At 36.4% G+C, this 20,188-nt stretch overlaps 1 protein-coding gene across 1 annotated transcript in view; it reads left to right on the top strand.

Moving 5' to 3' along the window:
• LOC114026397 (olfactory receptor 10J1-like) overlaps positions 1 to 20,188 on the top strand; it is a 267,452-nt gene that overhangs the window by 93,835 nt on the left and 153,429 nt on the right. Inside the window, 1 exon segment of the mRNA XM_027840088.1 lies at positions 12,501 to 12,516. Within this exon segment, the coding sequence (XP_027695889.1) occupies positions 12,501 to 12,516 (16 nt within the window).

Here is a 20,188-nt window from a genome sequence, read left to right as displayed (position 1 = left end):
AATTCTTCAATGTTCATCCCATTTTCCTACCCCCTCATATCTGATTTTTCATAAAGCAATCATTTCTTAGAAGTATGTCTCAGATTTTTCTAAGATATTCTCAGACATCTCTCAGACTCCTTTATATTTTCAGTGGTACTGCCTAAATCCAGACCTTCATCACCTTACAAACTGATGATTGGTTGAGTAGTTTTACTGGCTCCATCACTTCCCCACTCCAATCCAGCTGACACTAGCTGCCAAACAAATATTCTTAAAATGCTTTTATTATATAATTTCTCCTGATTAATAACATACAAGGACTCATTATTTCCCTCTATAGAATTTCAAACCCCTCAGTTTGGCTCTCAAAGTCCTCTTCAGTCTGGCCCCGCCCTATGCATATAACCTTATTTGTTCTCCAACCCCTATTTGTTGTAATTAAATCAACCCCATCAGTGTCCCTAATCTTATTCCTACTTCCATCTTTGCTCATAGTGTTTTCTCATACTGAGAAACCTCTTTTCCCTCATTTTCACCTATTCTCTAATATCTGTCTCAAGTGCTACCTCCTTCACATAGTCATCAATTTCAGTCCAGGTTTTTCTCTCCTGTCCGTGAACTTATAAAGTCATAATAATCAATAACACAAAGTTCAACACTTAACTGTTCTCTACTGGTGTCATGTCTGGTAATTTTCTCTCTCTAGTCATTCCTGTTTTAGAACTGGAAATTAATTTAGAAGGGTGGCATACTTAATTGGAAAGAGCAAAAAACAAAACAAACAAAAAACAACAACTTTGAGTCAAGAAAGACTGGAGTTAAAGTCCTGGAGTTTTCTGAGTATCAGATAGGACAATGGCAGTGGGGGCAGCTAAGTGGAGCAGTGGATAGAGCACCGGCCCTGAAGTCAGGAGGACCTGAGTTCAAATCTAGTTTCTAGACCAAATACTTGACACTTACTAGTTGTGTGACTCTGGGCAAGTCACTTAAGCCCAAATGACTGAAAAAAAAAAGACAATGGCAAAGGTTCAACAAGTTCCATTTGCAGACAAGGAAACCAAAGCCCAGATGTTTCAATTGACTTGTCCCATAATATACAGTTTGAGCAGGGAACATATTTTGTTTCTTTTCATTACCCCCATCATTTCAATTTAATTTCATAAGAGTTTATTAAGCCCTGGATGTTCATAACAAGAGCCACTATGTTGTGGTAGATAGAGAGAAAGTTTCAGGGTCAGGAAGACCAGGATCCAAATCTTGCCTCTGAGATGTTTTTAGTTTCTTGTCATTAATTTCTGAGAGCCTCTTTGGTTCCTCCAGGTCCATAAACTGCCAAGAAGCTGTCAATATGCATTGGTAGAGAGAGTTTCCTCATTGGGGGTTCCCTGCTCTTATTTTTAATGGTATTGTATTTTTCCAATTACATGACAAGATTGTTTTTAGTTTTCATTTTTATAATATTTTGAGTTCCAAAGTGTGTTTATTGTAGGAGTCTGGTTTTTGATCCACTCTGCTATTGACTTCCATTTTAAGGGAGAGCTCATCCCATTCACATTCACAGTTATGATTACTAACTAGATATTTCCCTCCATCCTATTTTTCCTCCTGTTTGTCCTCTCCTTTTACTCTTTCTCTCTGGGACAGACCATCCTATCTACCACCTCCCCTGATTGGCCTTCTTTTCTGTCAGTCCCCATCCCTGCCTTTACTTAATCTTCAACCCTCCTACTTTGCTGTCATGGAAGACAGATTTCTACATTCAACTGATTGTATATTGTTCCCTCTTTGAGCCAATACTGATGAGAGTAAGGTTCAAGTGATGCCCATCACACAGACTCCCATTTTCTCCTGCATGGTAATAGGTTTTTCTTGCCTGCTAGTGTGAAATAATTTAACCCATTAACTTCATGTGAAATAATTTGACCCCTCCCTTCCTTCTGTACCCAGTGTACTATTCTTTCTCATCCTTCAATTATCTTTTATGTAATTCCCTCAAATTCACCTTATACTCATTGCCTCTGACTATGTCTTCTAGTTGTACTGTTAGTGGTACAATTTTTAAGGATTAAAAGTATTATCTTCCCATGTAACGATGTAAACAGTTAAGCTCCCTTCAATCTTTTATGTTTTCTTTTCCCTTTTTTTCCCTTTTTAGGCTTCTCTTGGGTCTTGATACTGTAGATCAATTTTTTTTGTTCAATTATGATCTTCTCCTTATGGAAACTTAAATCCTTCTATTTCATTGAATGACCATTTTTCCTTGAAGTATTATGTTTAATTTCACCAGGCAGGTGACTCTTGGTCGTAATCATAGCTCCTTTGCTTTCCAATATATCATGTTCCATTACCTCTGATCTTTTAATGTTGCAGCTGCTAAGTCTTAAATAATCCTGATTGTGGCTCTCTGATATTTGAATCATTTCTTTCTGGCCACTTGCCATAATTTTTCCTTGACCTGATAGTTCTGAAATTTTAAATATTCCTTGGAGTTTTTTGGGATCTCTTTTCCTGACGTAATGGGTAGATTTTTTCAATACCTATTTTGCCCTCTGCTTTCAGGATATCAGGGCAGTTTTCTTGATAATTTCTTGAAAGATGCTGTCCAGGTCCTCCTTTTGATTATGGCTTTCAGGTAGTGCAATGGTTCTGATATTGTCTCTCCTGGATCTATTTTCCAGGTCCAGGATCTATTTCCCATGAGGTATTTTACATTTTTTTCCAATTTTTTTCATTCTTTTGGATTTATTTGATCAATTCTTGATATCTCATAGAGTCATTAGTTTCCACTTGCCTAATTCTAACTTTTTTAGGAGTTGTTTTCCTCAGTTAGCTTTTGTACTTCCTTTTCCATTTGGCCAATTGTACTTTAAAGAGACTTGTTTTCTTCAGTAGATTTTTGTATCTCCTTTTCCATTAGGCCAATTCTACTTTTTAAGAAGTTGTTTTCTTTTGCCAAGCTGTTGACTCTTTTTTTTTTCGTAATTCTCTTGTATCACTCTCATTTCTTTTCCCAATTTTTCTTCTACCTCTATTATATGATTTTAAGCTCTTTTTTGAGCTCTTCCATGAATTCTTTTTGAGCTTGAGACCACTTCCTTTTTTTGTTTGGAATTTTGCCAATAGGTGTTTTGACATTATTGTCTTCTTCTGAGTCTGTGCCTTGATCTTCCCTGTCACCATAATAACTTCCTATGGTCAGATTTTTTTTGGTTGGTTTTTGCTCATCTTTATTTTTTGGCCTTTTTCCTTTCTTTTAAATTTGAACTCTGCTCCCAAGGTGGAAGGGACATTGTCTCAGGCTTCTTATACCAGTGGCTGCAGGTACTGGCTGTTTACCTGGTACTGCACTGATGTTGCCCTGAAACCCATGGGGAATATTCATGTCTGGTGCTGCCCTGAGGGAATGAAGTTGGGGGTGGCTGGTGCTGCTGGAGACCATAGCGGTCTGGCAGCTTACCTGGTGTTTACCTGGGGTCCTAGTGGTGATGCCATGAGTGTGCTGAGGGCAGTGGGGTATTTCTGCATTTCCCAGGGGCTACACTGACATTCCAGGCCATCTGGCCACTGGAGACTGCTTGTTTGTTTGGGGCTATGCTGAAGCACTCGGCAGTTCTAGGAACTAGAGTCTGCCCATTCCCCTGACTATGCCGAGGCACATGGTGGGGGGGGGTGGCTGGTGTTGGCATTTGCCTGCTCCACCACACTGGGGCTCAGGATCTCCTGCTGATTTACTGAGGTGGGGCTTGCTGTTGGCTTCCTGGGATGTTTCCTTTCCTGGACTGGGTTCCTTTATTATCCCAGTGTGACAGATTTTTTTCTTGCCTATCTTCCAAGTTTCTTGGGCTAAAAGATTGTTTCACCCTATCTTTTTGCTGTTTCTGCTATTCCAGGATTTATTTTAGGGCACTATTTTATGATTGTTTGGAGGTGACTATCCCTACACTTATAAAATCATGGCTCTGGAGTCCCTCTTCTCTCCCTCTCTGTAAATGTATAAGGAGATCTCTTTTAACTTCTGGGGACACAAAGAGAAACACAGAGAAGTATCCACCTTCAAGGAATGTCTAATTCTTCAGACAAAGTACTGGGCATAGAGTTGGCTCTCAATTAACAAATATTGTATGCTTGAATAAATAAAAATGGACTCCTTTCTTCAAACCTATTCACTCCACACCAGTAGACAAAATATTCAGCTTGAGTTTATTGCTACCATTTTCTCTCTCTTGATTCAAGGGTTATTGAGTCACAGACTTAGAACCGAAAAGGACGAGAGAGGTTGATGAGTTCTACCACCTTATCTTAGATAAATGCAAGACAGGGGAGGTTGATGAGCATGACAACAGAAAGAAACCAGGCTAGAAGAACAGGAAGGTGGCTCTAAAGCTTGGAAGCTTGATATTGCCAATCTTGGTGGAAAGAGAAGTAACTTAGAAGGAGATATCATAAAATAAACTAGTTGATATGCAGATAGGTTAAGTGATTTTCCCTAGGTCACTCAACTATTAAATGTTTGAAGTAGGATTTGAACTCCCTTGTCTTCTGATTACATACTTAGCACTCTCTCTACTGTACCACTTAGCTTCCAGTTAGCCAGTTCACACACTGTTGCATGAAAGTAGTTTATACATATCTGTGAGGTACCTTGAGAGGACTAGCTGAGGAAGATGGGAAACAACATATGAAATGCTCATAGAAAATTATTAAGTTTATATGCAAGTATATATTTTTTTAAAAATCTGTACTACAGTACTCTCTCTCCTGGAGGAAGAAAAGGGACATGACGTGAACAAAAGGAGTCTGAACAGGTTTCCTTGAAATATATTTTGACTAAATTTGGAAAAAATTACTGTTGGGACAGCTGGACTACAAGTAGCTTGTCTTTCATCTTTCAGCAGTCTTTTGTAATGACTTAGAATCAGGAGAGGGTGAGCCATGGTGAGAGAAAGAGGAAAATGGGGAGGAGGAAACAGATTGGTTTTATCTGGTGATGAAGTGAAGGATAATCAGGATAGATTAGTATTAAATTGACATTTATAAAGCTCGAAACACTTTTCTCACCACCATCTTGTGACATAAGGAATGCAACTATCCTCATCAATGATTGGCCCATAGTTATACAACTACTAGATATTAAAGAAACTTATGAGCAGAGGATTAAATCAGGGCAAAATAGGACAGATAGAAAATGTGCTAAGGTAAGAAAGAGGGGCCAAAACATTTCTGTCGAATTTCCTTGTCAAGTTAATATTTACCAATCTATAACACAAAATCTGCTGGCATAAATATTCTTCCTTGACTGGGTCATAGTCCTTGAGGGGCCAAGCAGGAGGCCCAGCACTACCACCTCTGCTTTTGGATCAGTTGATGTCCTTGAAAACCTCAGGAAGAAGAGATGGAGACACAGTTACTGTGGACCCTGCTCTGTATCATCCTCTCAGGATCTATGGCCCAGAAAGGTAGAAAATGAATTTGTGGATTAGGGGTTCCCTTAGTGGGCCAGAAAATAAGGCTGCGACAGGCACAAAACAGGGGAGGTTGATGTGTATGAAAACAGAAAGAAACAAGACTAGAAAAGGAAGAAGCTGGCCCTAAAGCTGGAAGGCTTGATATTGCCAATCTTGATGGAAAGAGAAGTAATTTAGGGCTTTACCAGAAGGAGATATCATAAAATCATAAAAGTATTTAATCTGAACTTTTTGTTCTTGTTCAATTATTTTCAGTTGTATTTGACTCATTGTGACTCCATTTTGAGTTTTCTTAGCAAAAATACTGAAGTGGTTTGCCATTTCCTTCTCCAGCTCATTTTACAGATGAATGACCTGAGGCAAACAGGGTTAGGTAACTTACCCAGGGTCACACAGCTAGTAAGTGTCTGATGCCAGATTTTAACTCAGGAAGATAAGTTTTTTTTGTTTCTTTTTGTTTTTTTTGTTGTTGTTGTTTTTATTCCAGGACCAGTATTGTATCCACTGTGCCACCTAGCGGCCCTAATCCTAGCTTTAGGAGGGTCTATCTAATTTAATCCCTACCTGCTGTATGAAGGTACATTATAGTTCTGCAGTTCTGTAGAGTTCTATAGTTCTCCTGAGGGTAAGAGCAATTGGCTCCTGACTATCTTTTTGGAATCCTGTCCCAGGCACTTTTCCCATGGAAGAGGTTTAACGCCCCTCTTCTATCTTTCCCACTGTGATCTCACAAGGGGCTCCTTTCATGCCTTCATTTCTCTTCTACTGTCAACTGCTGAAGATCTGGGGCTCCTTATTAGGCTAGCTACAAGCTATAGAGCATAATCTTTTCTTCCTCCTTCTCTCCTTTCTCTAAAAAGTAAGTTGTTCACAGAAACCAGATTCTCTGGCCAGATGCTGAGTGTAACTAAAATTAATTTACTATAAGTGTAAATGTGGAGTACAAGCTACATGTTAGAAGAACAGGTCAAGGAGGGACTTAGAATCCAGATTTGGAGAGTAGCCTTGCTGAGAGACTACTCATTTCTGGATAACTGTAGTCATCCAATTTACCTCTGTCACCCAATATCATCTGTTGATTATCTTCATTTTATCCTGTTTATATCTTGTTTGTGCATAACGGTTTACATGTTGCCTCCCCCATTAGAATTCCTGAGAGAAGATATTTGTTAGTTTTGCCTTTCTTTGCATCCTTAGCACTTAGCAGAGTACCAAGCTAGAATATAGTAGGCATTTAACGAATGCTTATTGACTGACTGACCCAATTCCAAATGTACCTGCCTCCAAACCATCTCTCTCTGGTTATGCAGATCATCAGCATCACCTTTCTAGTCCCACATATCTTTTGTTCCTGGATCCAAGGAGATCCTCCTGTGAGCAACCTTGACCAATGAGGAAGCAGTAGGCTTTATGTGGTTCCTCAATCACAGCCAAGCAGTAGGACCTTTCTAGGCCCCCATCCAGTCTACCTCTCTTTGCTATAGCACTGTCCCAATAACTACCAACCTCTTTCTTCTATTACTGTGATTTTGAGAACTTACTGTGTTCTATTATCCCCCATCTTGGGTAGAACTACACTGGGGAGCAGGGAAGGTGGTAGGCCATAAATTATGACATTAGTAAAGGAGATTCATAATCAAAGTAGACCCCAGCGTCACATTCATAGTAACCTGGGTACTTTCATTCATTATTTATCTAGTGAGTTAGATTCTTATTTCTTCCTTTGCTAATAGCCATTGCCACAACATTTTGCATATATGTATATGTACAGGAATATGCATATTCATATGAATATATATTTATATTTATACAGATACATACATGTATATATATACACATACATATGTGTGTATGTGTGTATGTGTGTGTAAAGCAGACTACTCCCAGAAGTCTGCCCCTAACCCTTGGGTTCAGTCACTCTGGAAGAGACCAATCTGTCCTCACCTGAGTTCAAATATTGCCTCAGATCGTTACTAGCTATATAACCCTAGACAAGTCACTTAACCTCTCTTTAGCTTACTTTCTTCATTTGCAATACATATGTGTGTTTGTATGTATCCAAATTTAGTTTCCATTCATCTTAATTAATTAAACATTTATTGAATACTATTTGTAAGTCAGTGTCCTAAATACTGCAGATACAAAGATTAAAAGAAAGCAGTCCCTGCCCTCAAGGAGTTTATGTTCTATTGTTCTGAATCCAACATCTCTATCCATATAGAGAATAGCATAGAAGAAAATATAGGGCAACTTTTTCTTCACATAATTCTCATCCACAGACTTCGAGGGAAAGATGTTCCTGTTCCCAAAACTATCAGCTGATTCCTATGTGACTCTGATACCACTGCTGGATACACAGCTACAGAACTCCACTGTGTGCCTGTGGACCTACACAGAACCGCTCTGTATTCTCCTATACCACTCAAGCTTTGGACAATCAGATTCTCTTCAGGAACAGATTTGGACAGTATGGTTTGACTGTCAGTGGAAAAGAGGTTTCTTTCCAGGTGTTAGGGCATCCTCTTAACCCAATGGATATCTGTGCCACTTGGGAATCAGCCTCAGGGGTTGCTGAGCTATGGGTGTATGTAAAACCACTGATGAGGAAGGTTTTGAAAGTAGGATACACCTTGAATGTGCCAAGATCATTCTGGGGCAAGACCAGGATTCCTATGGGGGTGGGTTTAATATAAATCAGTCCTTTGTTGGAGAGATTGGGAATGTGTGTATGTGGCATTACGTGCTTCCACCTGAGGAGATGAAGGCCAACTGTCATTGTGGCAAGGTCTTAAGCTGGAAGAACCTGAAATATGAGAAGCATGGCTGTGTGTTTACCGCTCCCCATCTTTGGGTTTGATTCTCACTCTCCTCAGGGAATGTGGACAACACAATCAAGATGAATTCTCTGGAGTTATTATACCCTTTGAGATTAAAAGCATTGATCCTTGGTTTTGGGTATTTCTATTGCTTTGCTGACTCCCCAAGGGATACTCAGATACTCTGGATCAAATCAGAACTTGGGGAATGGCTTCTTCTCTTTATAGACTAAGTCAATGCTTTTCCCAGGTTGAATTGAGCATGGTCTGTGAAAATATACTGTAGTATCTGGGTCTTGGTTGGGATGCTTTCAGGAGGTAAAAGCCAAATTCTGGACCTTTCTATTACAACTGATACAGGAAAGCACACTAATCTCAGAATCCTTCCCCTATATCTTGGGTTCAGTCATTCTTGAGGAGATGATTTCTAAATCATCTGAGTTTGAATCTTGCCTCATACATTTCCTAGTTCTTTGACCCTGGAGGAAGTCATTCACTATTTAATTTTCTTGATCTATAAAATGAGAGGGTTTTTTCCCTTCCAGTTCTAAACTGATGATCTTATCACTTTCACTGGGGGCTTGGGAGATTGTCAATGATCATCACGAGGGTGCTGACTAAAATGCATGTGACTATATATTTCTTATGTATACAGTCTGTGATTCAGAACCGCAAGGATACAATTTGTGTGAATAAGGTATAATCTTGAGGATGTCCTCTTAAGATATTCTTTCTTTTGCTTGTGTTCCTCCCACCCAATGTTTCCTTTGTGAAATATCAGAATATAGTTAAAATATGGCTTGTATCTAGATCTCCAAATAATTTTGTGCTCCATTAGTAGCACTAAGGGTACCAATGTACATAGCTGGTATATGTCAGGGTTTATTCCACTCTATAAAAAAATGAAGAAAATTCATATAGTTGTTGGAAGTTCAGTGGAGGGGGAGGAGGTTGGAAGATCCCTTACTAATAGATTTCTCCCCAGCCCAGTTGATGTGAACACAGAAACTAAGGGGAAGATGGCAAAGACAACAAGACAATAATGTCCTAAGTACGAAGAAGTATTTTCATTTTGTTACCTATGAAGTGGAAAGGAGTTCTACTTGGTGGAACTGAAAGGCATCTTTCCATTGGCTAACAGAAGATCAGCCACATTTCCAGTGTCCTTTGGGGAAAAAAAGTCAGTAGAAGTTGTTAAGTCATGGGGAAAATGAGAGTTTTGAAGATTTGGAGTCCTGGGAACAAAAAAGAGAAGAAGCTATGGTAGAGAGGACCCCTGTAATCATGTTGCTTGTGAGTGGGTGAGTCAGAGGAAATTTCTTTCTCCTCTCCTTTTCTCCATTGGCCATGGTGCTTTTCAGTGAAGTCACTCACCCAATAGGAGCCCAACATTACTCTTTTAATCAATGTTCTTTTGTTAGATATTCCTATCTGTTTAATGATCCATTATAGAATTTTCCAAGGAATTCAAGTCTAGCAGAATCTGTTCTCTTCCTTTTTTGAAAATAGGGACAACATTTGCTTTACTTCAGCCTTCTCCAATTTTCCATGCATTTTCAAATTTCACTGGCAATGGCATGGTAATCACAGCTTCCAGTTCTTTCGTACCTTAGGATCTATTTCATCTTGGAGGGGTGATTTGAATTCATGAAAAATAGATATCCTCTTGCAATCACCTTACTTATCTTGAGTGTAACTCTCTTTTAGCTGTTTTTGTTCTGTCATTTCCTTTTCAAATTCTTTTTGGAAGAGAAGCAAAATTAAAATTGAGCAACTATGCATTTTCTCTGTTATCATTTATCATTTTACTATCTACCTGAAGCAGCCATTTCATCCCTTCTTTTATTCTACTCACTGCAATATAGCTAAAAATAATCTTTTGGTTGTCCTTAACTCCCCTTGAAGCTTGAACTCATTCTGATCTTGAACATAATTGATTTTCATTCTTATAGACTCCTGCCTTTTATAGACTTGTGATTTTTCATTAATTCTCTGTTACCTGCTATTCATTTCATCTTCTGTACATACATTTTAAAATAAACAATGAAAAGATTCAGTGAGGTCCTTGATCATCCATATTAGTCTTGTGAGAGAAAGAGAGAGAAAAATAAAGAAGGAACAGGTAAGTATGTGGCCCATGATTGAGAGAATATATTTTGCAATAGTCTAGATTGGGAATAGAAATAAGGATGTATACAAAATAAATGAACGTTCTTGGAAAACAGTATCATCAATAAATGTCACTCAGGTTAAGAGGTGGGAGTGGGACAGTAAACCACACTATCATCAAAGTTAGAAAAGAGAAAAAACAAAAATTGTGGGGTCAGTGGGAAATGAATAAAAAAATAGGGAATAACAATTCAAGTCAAATGAAGGAATTTGGAATACAAAATACCTATGAGAAGATATATCTGACATTTGGACCTTGAGATTATATGTCAGAAAAGGCTGGGATAAATCTAATGAAAAAAAATTAATCACAGGGAGAGAATATTAAATTAAAAAAGAAAAGAGGAAATTAATTCAGAAGATAAATAAAGGGGAATGTAAGTCTAAAATTACAACTTTAAATGTAAATAGATTAAATTTGACAAAAAAAATTAAGAGGGTAAGAGTGGATAAGACAATAAAACCTCAAAATTTGGTATGTACAAAAACTCATTTTAAAAACTAGAAACACAGAAAATTAAGTGAAACAGCAAAATAAAGTTTATTACTCATCAGATTATTTTAAAAAGATCTAATGATATTGTAAAAAAGTAAAATAAATATAAAATGAAATAAAGAAAAAGAATGAAGAAAAATCTACAGGTTCAAGAGAAATAGCCAGAGTAACTACTTTATGCATAAAGATACTATAGGCACAGAAACAGTATCATTATTAAACTTATTCATAACTAATATTATAACCTGTAAATTATTAAGAGATAATAAATTGCAAAAAAAGCAGAGATGATAGAACCATAATTATAGGAAACTTTAATATTACTTTCTGAGAACTGAATAAATTTAAAACTCTTCATAACCTTGTGCCTTGCTATTTTTCCAGTTTTGTTTTTTTTTTTTTTTACATCTTACTAATTCCCATGTACACTTTAATCTAGTGACAGTGGTCCCCTTTCTGTTCTTACCATAATATAGTCCTTCTTCTAACTCTGGGCTTTCACTGGTTGTCCTCCATGCCTGGAGCTCTCTCTCCTTCCTCCTTTCTGTCTCCTGGCTTCTCTGGCTTCCTTCCAATCTCATTTAAAGTCTCACCTTCTACAAGAAGTTTTACCCAATCTTCTTTAATCTTAATGCCTTCCATTTGAGATCATCTTTAATTTATCTTGCATATATCTTGTTTATAAGATATAAAGTCATTTGAACTCTATCTCCCCCAGTAGACCATGAGGTCCTTGAAAGCAGGGACTATTTTTTTTTAATTTCTTTGTACCCCTATGCACTTAGCTTAGTGCCTAGAACATAGTAGACACTTAATAATGAATGGTTTTTGAATTGACTTGAGAAAGAGAAAGAAAAAGGAAAATGCCAACAGACTTTTGGGCAAAGAATACATATATTTTTCGGCCTTACAATTTACATTTTGAAAATTGACCTACCTTAAGACAAAAAGAAACTATAAATAAATATAAAAAGAAATATTAAGTATCCTTTTCAAACCATAATGCATTTCCTTTGCTAGTAGTAATATTTTATTTGCTAATGTAAATATTACTACTAATACTAGTTACTAGTACTAATACTAATTACTAGTAATTAGTAATTACTAGTATTAGTAATTACTAGTACTAATTAGTACTAGTACTAATACTAATTACTAGTAATGTAAAATATTACTACTTTAATTACTAGTAGTAATAAAATATTACTAGTAAAATAGTAATTAATATAAGAAAAACAAATGGTGTAAAGCTAAATGGAAAATGAGTAATTACAAAGTGAGTAATGAGTGGCTCAAAACAAATTTGTTTATATTCAATTAAATAGACATGTATTAAACATCTACTATGTGCCAGGCTCTTTGCTATGTGCTGGGGATACAAATAAAAAAAAAGAAAAAGAGTCTTTGCATTCAAGGATTTTTACAATCTAATGGGGGAAGAAAACACACAAATTAAGTTAATTAAGGTGGGGGAGAGAGAAGGAGGGCACAGGAAGTGTGATTTCCCATGGAGTCAAAATCAAGAAGAACTAGTGATGGAAAATGCAGTTACCTGGAAAATTCTGATCTGAGGCCATTATAAAGGAAAGTTTAGGAAAGAGCTTATTTCTACATCCCCCAGCCCTCCAATCAGAGAGGAATGACAACTGAGGAAGTTCAGAAAGTGTTGGGTATCAAAATTGAATTAATCTGCATAAAGATGAGATTTCAGGTAGTAGTTTATCCTGGGGGAAGCCTGGTGTTTAATGATAGAGTTGAAACCAAGCAAAACTGCTGATAGAAAATGGAGATTCATTATAAAATAAGAATTATGTAACCATAGAATGATCACCTTATTATACATTATTTCCTTTTACACACTCTAGAGTCTGGCCCCAAAATGCCCTTCTCGCTATTTCTCACACAGATGCTCTTATCTTCTCTCCATGGCTCTGAATGGGATAAAATGCACTTCCTTCTTACCTCCACTTCTTAAAATCTCTAATTTGCTTCAAAGCTTAGCTTAAGTACCACCTTCTACATGAGTACTTTATTGATAGCCCCATCTACTAGTGCTACCCCAATTCCATTATTTTATATTCATATATTTATTTTGTATATACCATCTTATATACATGCATCTTGTTATCTTTAACTTAGATGATAGGATATGTTTCATTTTTGTTTGTGTTCCCAGAATCAGGGGCAGATTAGAATGCCAGACCTGGAGTCAGGAAGACCTGAGTACAAATTTGACCTTAGACACTCACCAGATGTGTGACTCTGGGCAAGTCACTTAACCCTTTTTGCCTCAGTTTCCTCATTAGCAAAATGAGCTAAAGCAAATAGGAAACCTATTATCTTTTCCAAGAAAATTCCAAAATGGGTCACAAAGAGGTGGAACCAACTGAAACTGAACAATAACACAAAAACATCCCCAGAATCTATCACAGTGGTTTACATCTAGTATAGGATTCATAAATACTTGTTGATGGATCGATTAATGATAACTATTATATAATATACCAGAATTTCAGGATAAAACTAAAATACTCCTCAAAGAAAAAGTTGTATCTCTGAAAACATGTATTAACAAAATAAAAAAGTGAAAATTAGCTAAAAATGTGATTTAAAAACTAGAAAAGCAACAAATTAAGAAAACAAAAATAAGTACAAAAAAAGAATTTTTGAAAATAAGAGTAGAAATGTATATCAAAAACAAAAACACCATAGACTTGTCTGATTTTAATGTATTGATACAATAATAATAATAAAGAAATACACAAACATTTGTGCCTTTATTTTTCTTTTTATTATTTTTTACACACTTTATTCATTAATTTTTAGTTTTCAACATTCACTTCCGTAAGTTTTTGAGTTCTAAATTTTCTCCCCCTTTTTCTCCTCCCCCCTCCCAAAGACAACATGCAATCTGATGTAGATTCTACTTATACACTCATATTAAGCAAATTTTTACATTAGTCATGATGTAAAGAAGAATTAGAACCAATGGGAGGAACTACAAGAAAGAAGAATTAAAACAAAACAACAAAAGAAAAGGAGAGCAAATAGTATGCTTCCATCTGCATTCATATTCTATTGTTCTTTCTCTGGATATGTGTAGCTTTTTCCATTGTGAGTCTTTTGGAGTTATCTTCGATCTTTCATTTGTGGCTTTCTAAGTCAATATGTAGCCACAGGGATCCTTATGTACAGATTAATTGTTCCTGTTTGTTTTCTTAATTAGTTTATATTTTTATTTTCTCTTTCTTATATCTCATAGTTATCCCAACCATTCCCTTACCCTCCCAGACAGTCATTCCATATGACAAACAGTATTTTTTCTCATTTAATTTTATTTTTTCACAATTGCATGCAAACAATTTTTTAAATTGGCATTTTAAACTTTTGAGTTCCAAATTCTCTCCTTCCCTTCCTTCCCAAACCCTCCTTGAGAAGGCTAGGAATTTAATATAGATTATGCATGTGTAGTCTTGCAAAACATTTCCATATTGACCATGTTGCAAAAGAAAACTTTACAGGCCAAAAAAAGAAGAATAATGCAAAAAGTATGCTTCAATTTGCATTCATATGCCATTAGTTCTTTATCTGGAAGCGAATAGCATTTTTCATCATAACTCTTTTGAAAATGTCTTAGATCATTGTATTGCTGAGAATAGCTAAGTCTTTCACAGTTGATCACCATACAATATTGTTGTTACTGTGTACAATGTTCTCCTGTTTTCTTGGTTTGGCCTACTTCACACTACATCTGTTTGTATAGATCTTTCCAAATTTCTCTCTACTTATTACACACATCATTTCTTGTAACACAGTAATATTCCACTGCATTCATGTACACAATTTATTCAAGCACTCCTTCATTGATGGGCATCTACTTTGTTTCTAATTCTTAGCTGCTGCTATAAGTTTTTTGGAGCATATTTTTTTCCTTGTTGATGGCTTCCTTGGGGTATCAGTCCATTAATGGAGTCTCTTATTGAAAGGATATGGCAATTTTAGGCACTTTATTTGCACAATTCCAAAGTGTTCCCAATGAGCAATGTATGAGTGTGCCTTTTTTTCTGCAAGCCCACCAACATTGACTATTGCCATTTTTTAAAATCATTTTTGCCAATTTATGAAGTATAAGGTGAAACTTCACAGTTGTTCTGATGTGCATTTCTCTTTTTATTAGTGATTTTATCAGTGATTTTTCCATGTGGTTGTAAATATTTTTTCAGTTCTTCTTTTAAGAACTTTTTGTCATTTCCTTTGACCATTTCTCTATTGGGGAATGGCTATTAGTCATATATTAATGGAATAGACTAGACAAGGGAGATTCAGAAGCCACAATGTTAAATAAAGTGGAAAATACAAGTTACTTAGGGAAAAACTCTCTGTTTGCTAAAAAAAAAATTGCTGGAAAAACTGGAAAGCAGTATATCAGAAATTAGATTTAGACTAACACTTTATATCACACTCCACAATTCATTCTAAAAGGCTATGTGACCTCAATATTAAAGATCATACCATAAAAAAGTAAACAGATACTATACCTCTCACAGCTATGGGCAAGAGATATATTTTTTACTAAACCAAGAAAGAGAGGCAAGAGGCCATTACAAGAAATAAAATAGATACCTTTGATTATTTGAAACTGAAAAGCTTCTGCACAGACAAAATAATTGGATCTAGAATAAGAAAGGAATTGATAAAAGAGGAAAAAAAATCTTTGAAGCAAAGATTTGTATAAAATCTTTGTATCAAAACCCTTTGATAAGGGTTTTATGCATAAGATATATAAACAATTTTACATATATACATACATATGCATCATAATATACATATGTAAACATATATGGATGTGTATATACACAAGTATAAGTGTATACACACACACACATATATTTTATCTAATACTAGGTTATTGAATTTTATTGTTTCTGAATCTCTCTTGCCTAGTCCATTTCATTTATCTATCTCCCTATTCTTTAATTAATACCAAATGAGGGGCAGCTAGGTGGTGCAGTGAATAGAGCACCAGCCCTGAAGTCAGGAGGACTTTATTCACTCCTGCATTTCTATTGTTTGGGGGTATTCAGGAAGCAGAGAATCTCTTCAATTTTGATTTTGTTTCTAAAAGTGTTTCAAACTCTTCTTTGTTATTGAGTGTTCACCTTCTATTTCTGTACAGTTAAGCTGAGATGTGCAGAATAGGTCACTCTGGGCTGCATTCTGAGCTCCAATGCCATCCCATCCTCCTTTTTTTTTAGTGGGTAGGGAATAATCTTGCATAATTTGAATGTTTTTTTCTTTGTTTTTGGAAGTCTTTCTCCTGATGGCTTGTAGAATTTGTTTTTTTTTTAAATGGAATTGTTACATTTAACTACTATGTTTCTTAGAGTTTGCAGCCTTGTCCCTCCCTCCACCCCAGAGGAAATCCATGAATTATTTCAATTGGAATTTCATTTTCTATGTTCAGAAGTCATGGGCAGTTCTCTTCTATTAATTACTTCATTATTTCTTCTTCATTTTTGTCGTGTTGTGTCCTTCTAGGAGACCTATGATCCTTTGTGTATCTCTAGGCATCCTGTCTTTGAGATCCATATGTTTTTCTGGAAAAGTGAGCATATTTTCTTTTAACATTCTTGCTTTTTGCTTCTTTTCTTCTAGGTTGTCCTTCAGTTCTGTGTATTTGCATTCTCAATCTGTTGTTCTTTTGTCTGATTGTTTGTTTGTTTTTTTGGTGAAGCTTGTCATTGCAGATTCAAAATTTTCTATTCTGACTAACAAAAAACACATGATTACCTCAATAGATGCAGAAAAGGCTTTTTTAAAAAAAATTTTAAGATTTTTTTTATTTTTAACATGTGTTTTTAAAACTTTGGGTTACAAATTTTCTCCCTTCCTCCCTCCCCACCCACCCTCATTGAAAAGGCAAGCATCTCAATACAGGTTATAGATGTGTAGTCATGCAAAACACTTCCGTAGTACTCCTGTTGTGAAATACTAAGTATATTTCCCTTCATCCTATCCTACCTCCCATTTATTCTAGTCTCTCTTTTGACCTTGTCCCTCCTCAGAAGTGTTTGCTTTTAATTATCCTCTCCCCCAGTCTGTTCTCCCCTCTATCAACCCCCTGCTCTCTTGTCCCCTTCCACCCTTATTTTCCTGTAGAGTAAGATAGATTTCCATATCCCATTGTGTATGTTATTCCCTCCTTAAGCCAAATCCTATGAGAATAAGATTCAATCATTCCCTCTCACCTTCCCCCATTTCCCCTCCACTGTAAAAGCCTTTTCTTGTCTGTTTCATGTGAGATATTTTACCTCATTCTACTTCTCCCTTTCTCCTTCTCCCAGTATAATATTCTCCCACCCCTTAATTTTATTTTCCAGATATCACCCCTTCATCTTCAACTGACTTTGGCTTTTTGGATCTCTTTTGCCATTTGGGTTAGGCTATTTTTTAAGATGTTATTTTCTTCAGTATTTTTTTTTGAGTCTCCTTTAGCATCACTCTCAGTTTTTCCTCTACTTCTCTTACTTGCTTCTCAAAATCCTTTTTGAGCTCTTCCATGGCCTGGGATCAATTAATATTTTTCTTGGAGGCTTTGGATGTAGGAGCTTTGACTTCGTTATCTTCTTCTGGTTGTATGTTTTGGTCTTTGTCATAAAAGTAAGGTAATATAGTCTGACTCTTTTTGTGCTGCTTGCTCATGATCTCAGTCAATTACTTGATTTAAAAACTCTTTGTTAAGGTAGGAGTCTGCTTCCAGTGTGGAGAATGTACTGTCCCAAGCTTCAGGGGTTTGGTGCAGCTGTTTTCAGAGATACTTCTAGAGACCTGAAAATTTTCAGTTCTTCCAAGGTGCTATGATCAAGGGAGAGGTGTTTACTTCTTTCCTGGCCTGTGCTCTGGTCTATGAGCACTCTTTCCTGTCTTGGACCTCTGAGGAGGATTTCCTTTCCATAGCCACTACAAACTCCACCATGCCAGCACTCCTCCTTGCCCCAGGACCACCACCCAGAACTGTGACCCAGATCCAACCACAGGCAAAGCAAGAGAATCCTGCACCAGCAGAGAGATCCTGGCAATCCCACTCTGATCAATCACTCGATTCCCCCTCAGTCTGTGGGCCAGAAGCTCAGGAGGCAGCTGCTGCCCCCTCCGAGTTCAGGGACTGGAGCTGAGACCACCTGCTTCTCTTTCTCCCTACTGACACAGACTTTTCCCACTGACCTTCCAAGTTGTCTTTGGTGTTGGTGGGTTGAGAAGTCTGGAAACCACCACAGATGCCTGTGATTCAGTCCTCTGAGGCCTGCTCCAGGGTCACTGTGGCCTGGTGAACTGCGCTCCTCTCCCCACCTGGCATGATATACCTTTCTGATCTACCATCCAGGCTGTCTTGGGCTGGAAATTTGTTTTGCTCTGTCTTTTTGTGGGTTCTGCTGCTTTAGAATTTGTTTAGAGCCATTTTTATAGGTATTTGGAGGGGCTTGGGGGACAGTTCAAGCAAATCACTGCTTTTACTCTGCCATTTTGGCTCCACCCTCCAAGCTTAAGTTCCAGAAAAAGCTGTTGACAAAATACAACACCCATTCCTATTAAAAACACTAGGGAGCATAGGAATAAATGGAATCTTCCTCAAAATGATAAGTAGCATCTACCTAAAACCTTCAGCAAATGTCATATGTAATGGCATAAGCTAGCAGCATTTCCAATAAGATCAAGGGTGAAATACGGATGTATGTTATCACCACTAATGTTCAATATGGTACTAGAAACGTTAGCTTTAGCAATAAGAGAAGAAAAAGAAATTGAAAGTATTAGAATAGGCAAAGAAGAAACACAGCCATCTCTTTTTGCAGATGGTGTGATGATATATTTATAGAATCCTAGAGAATCAAATAAAAAAAACTACTTGAAATAATAAACAACTTTAGCAAAGTTGCAGGTAATAAAATAAACCCACATAAATCATCAACATTTCTATATATTAGCAACAAAGCCCTACAGTGAGAGATAGAAAGAGAAACTCCATCTAAAGGTACTGTAGAAATTATAAAATATTTAGGAGTCTACCTGCCAAAACAAACTCAAGAACTACATGAACACAATTACAAAATATTTTTTACAAAAATAAAATCAGATCTAAATAAATGAAAAAACATCAGTTGTTCATGGGTAGGCTGAGCTAATATAGTAAAAAATTTACTTATTCAGTACCATACCAATCAAACTACCAAAAATTGTTTTATAGAGCTAGAAAAAATAATAACAACACTCATTTGGAAGAACAAAAGGTCCAGAATATCAAGGGAACTAATGAAAAGAAATGCTAGGGAAGATGGCCTAGCCATAGCAGATCTTAAATTGTATTATAAAGCAGCAATTATCAAAACTACTTGGTACTGATTAAGAAATAGATTGATGGATCAGTGGAATAGGTTAGGTACAGAAGATACAGTAGTCAATGACTATAGTAATCTACTGTTTGATAAACCCAAAGATCCCAGCTTCTGGGATAAGAACTCACTATTTGACAAAAATTGCTGGGGAAGCTAGAAAAGAAAATGGCAGAAACTAGGCATAGTCTAAAATCTTATACCATATACCAAAATAAAGTCAAAATGGGTACATGATTTAGATATAAAGGTTGATACTATAAGCAAACTGGGAGAGCCAGGAGTAATTTACCTGGCAGAATTATGGAGAACAGAAGAATTTATGACCAAACAAGAGATAGAGAATATTATGAAATGCAAAATGGATAATTTACTACATTAAATTGAAAAGTTTTTGCACAAACAAAGCCAATGCAACCAAGATTAGGAGGGAATCAGAACTGGGAAAGAATTTTAACAATCAGTCTCTCTGATAAGGGCCTCTTTTTTAAAATATGTGGAGAACTAAGTCAAATTTATAAGAATACAAGTCATTCCCCAATTGCTAAATGGTCAAAGGATATGAACAGGCAGTTTTCAGATGAAGAAATTAAAGTTGTCTATAGTCATATGAAAAAAATGTTCTAAATCACTATTGATTAGAGAAATGCAAATCAAAACAACTATGAGATACTACATCACACCTCCCAGATTGGCCAAGATGACAAAACAGGAAAATGATAAATGTTGGAGAAGATGTGGAAAAATTGGAACACTAATGCATTGTTGGTGGAGTTGTGAACTGATCCAACCATTTTAGAGAGCAATTTGGAACTATTCCCAAAGGGCTATCAAACCACGCATGCCTTTTGACCCAACAATGGCACTTCT

This window comes from Vombatus ursinus, unplaced genomic scaffold (assembly GCF_900497805.2).
Source record: "Vombatus ursinus unplaced genomic scaffold, bare-nosed wombat genome assembly UNPS02014838.1, whole genome shotgun sequence".
Classification (NCBI taxonomy): Eukaryota; Metazoa; Chordata; class Mammalia; order Diprotodontia; family Vombatidae; genus Vombatus; species Vombatus ursinus.
This window is presented reverse-complemented; position numbering and strand designations above follow the sequence as displayed.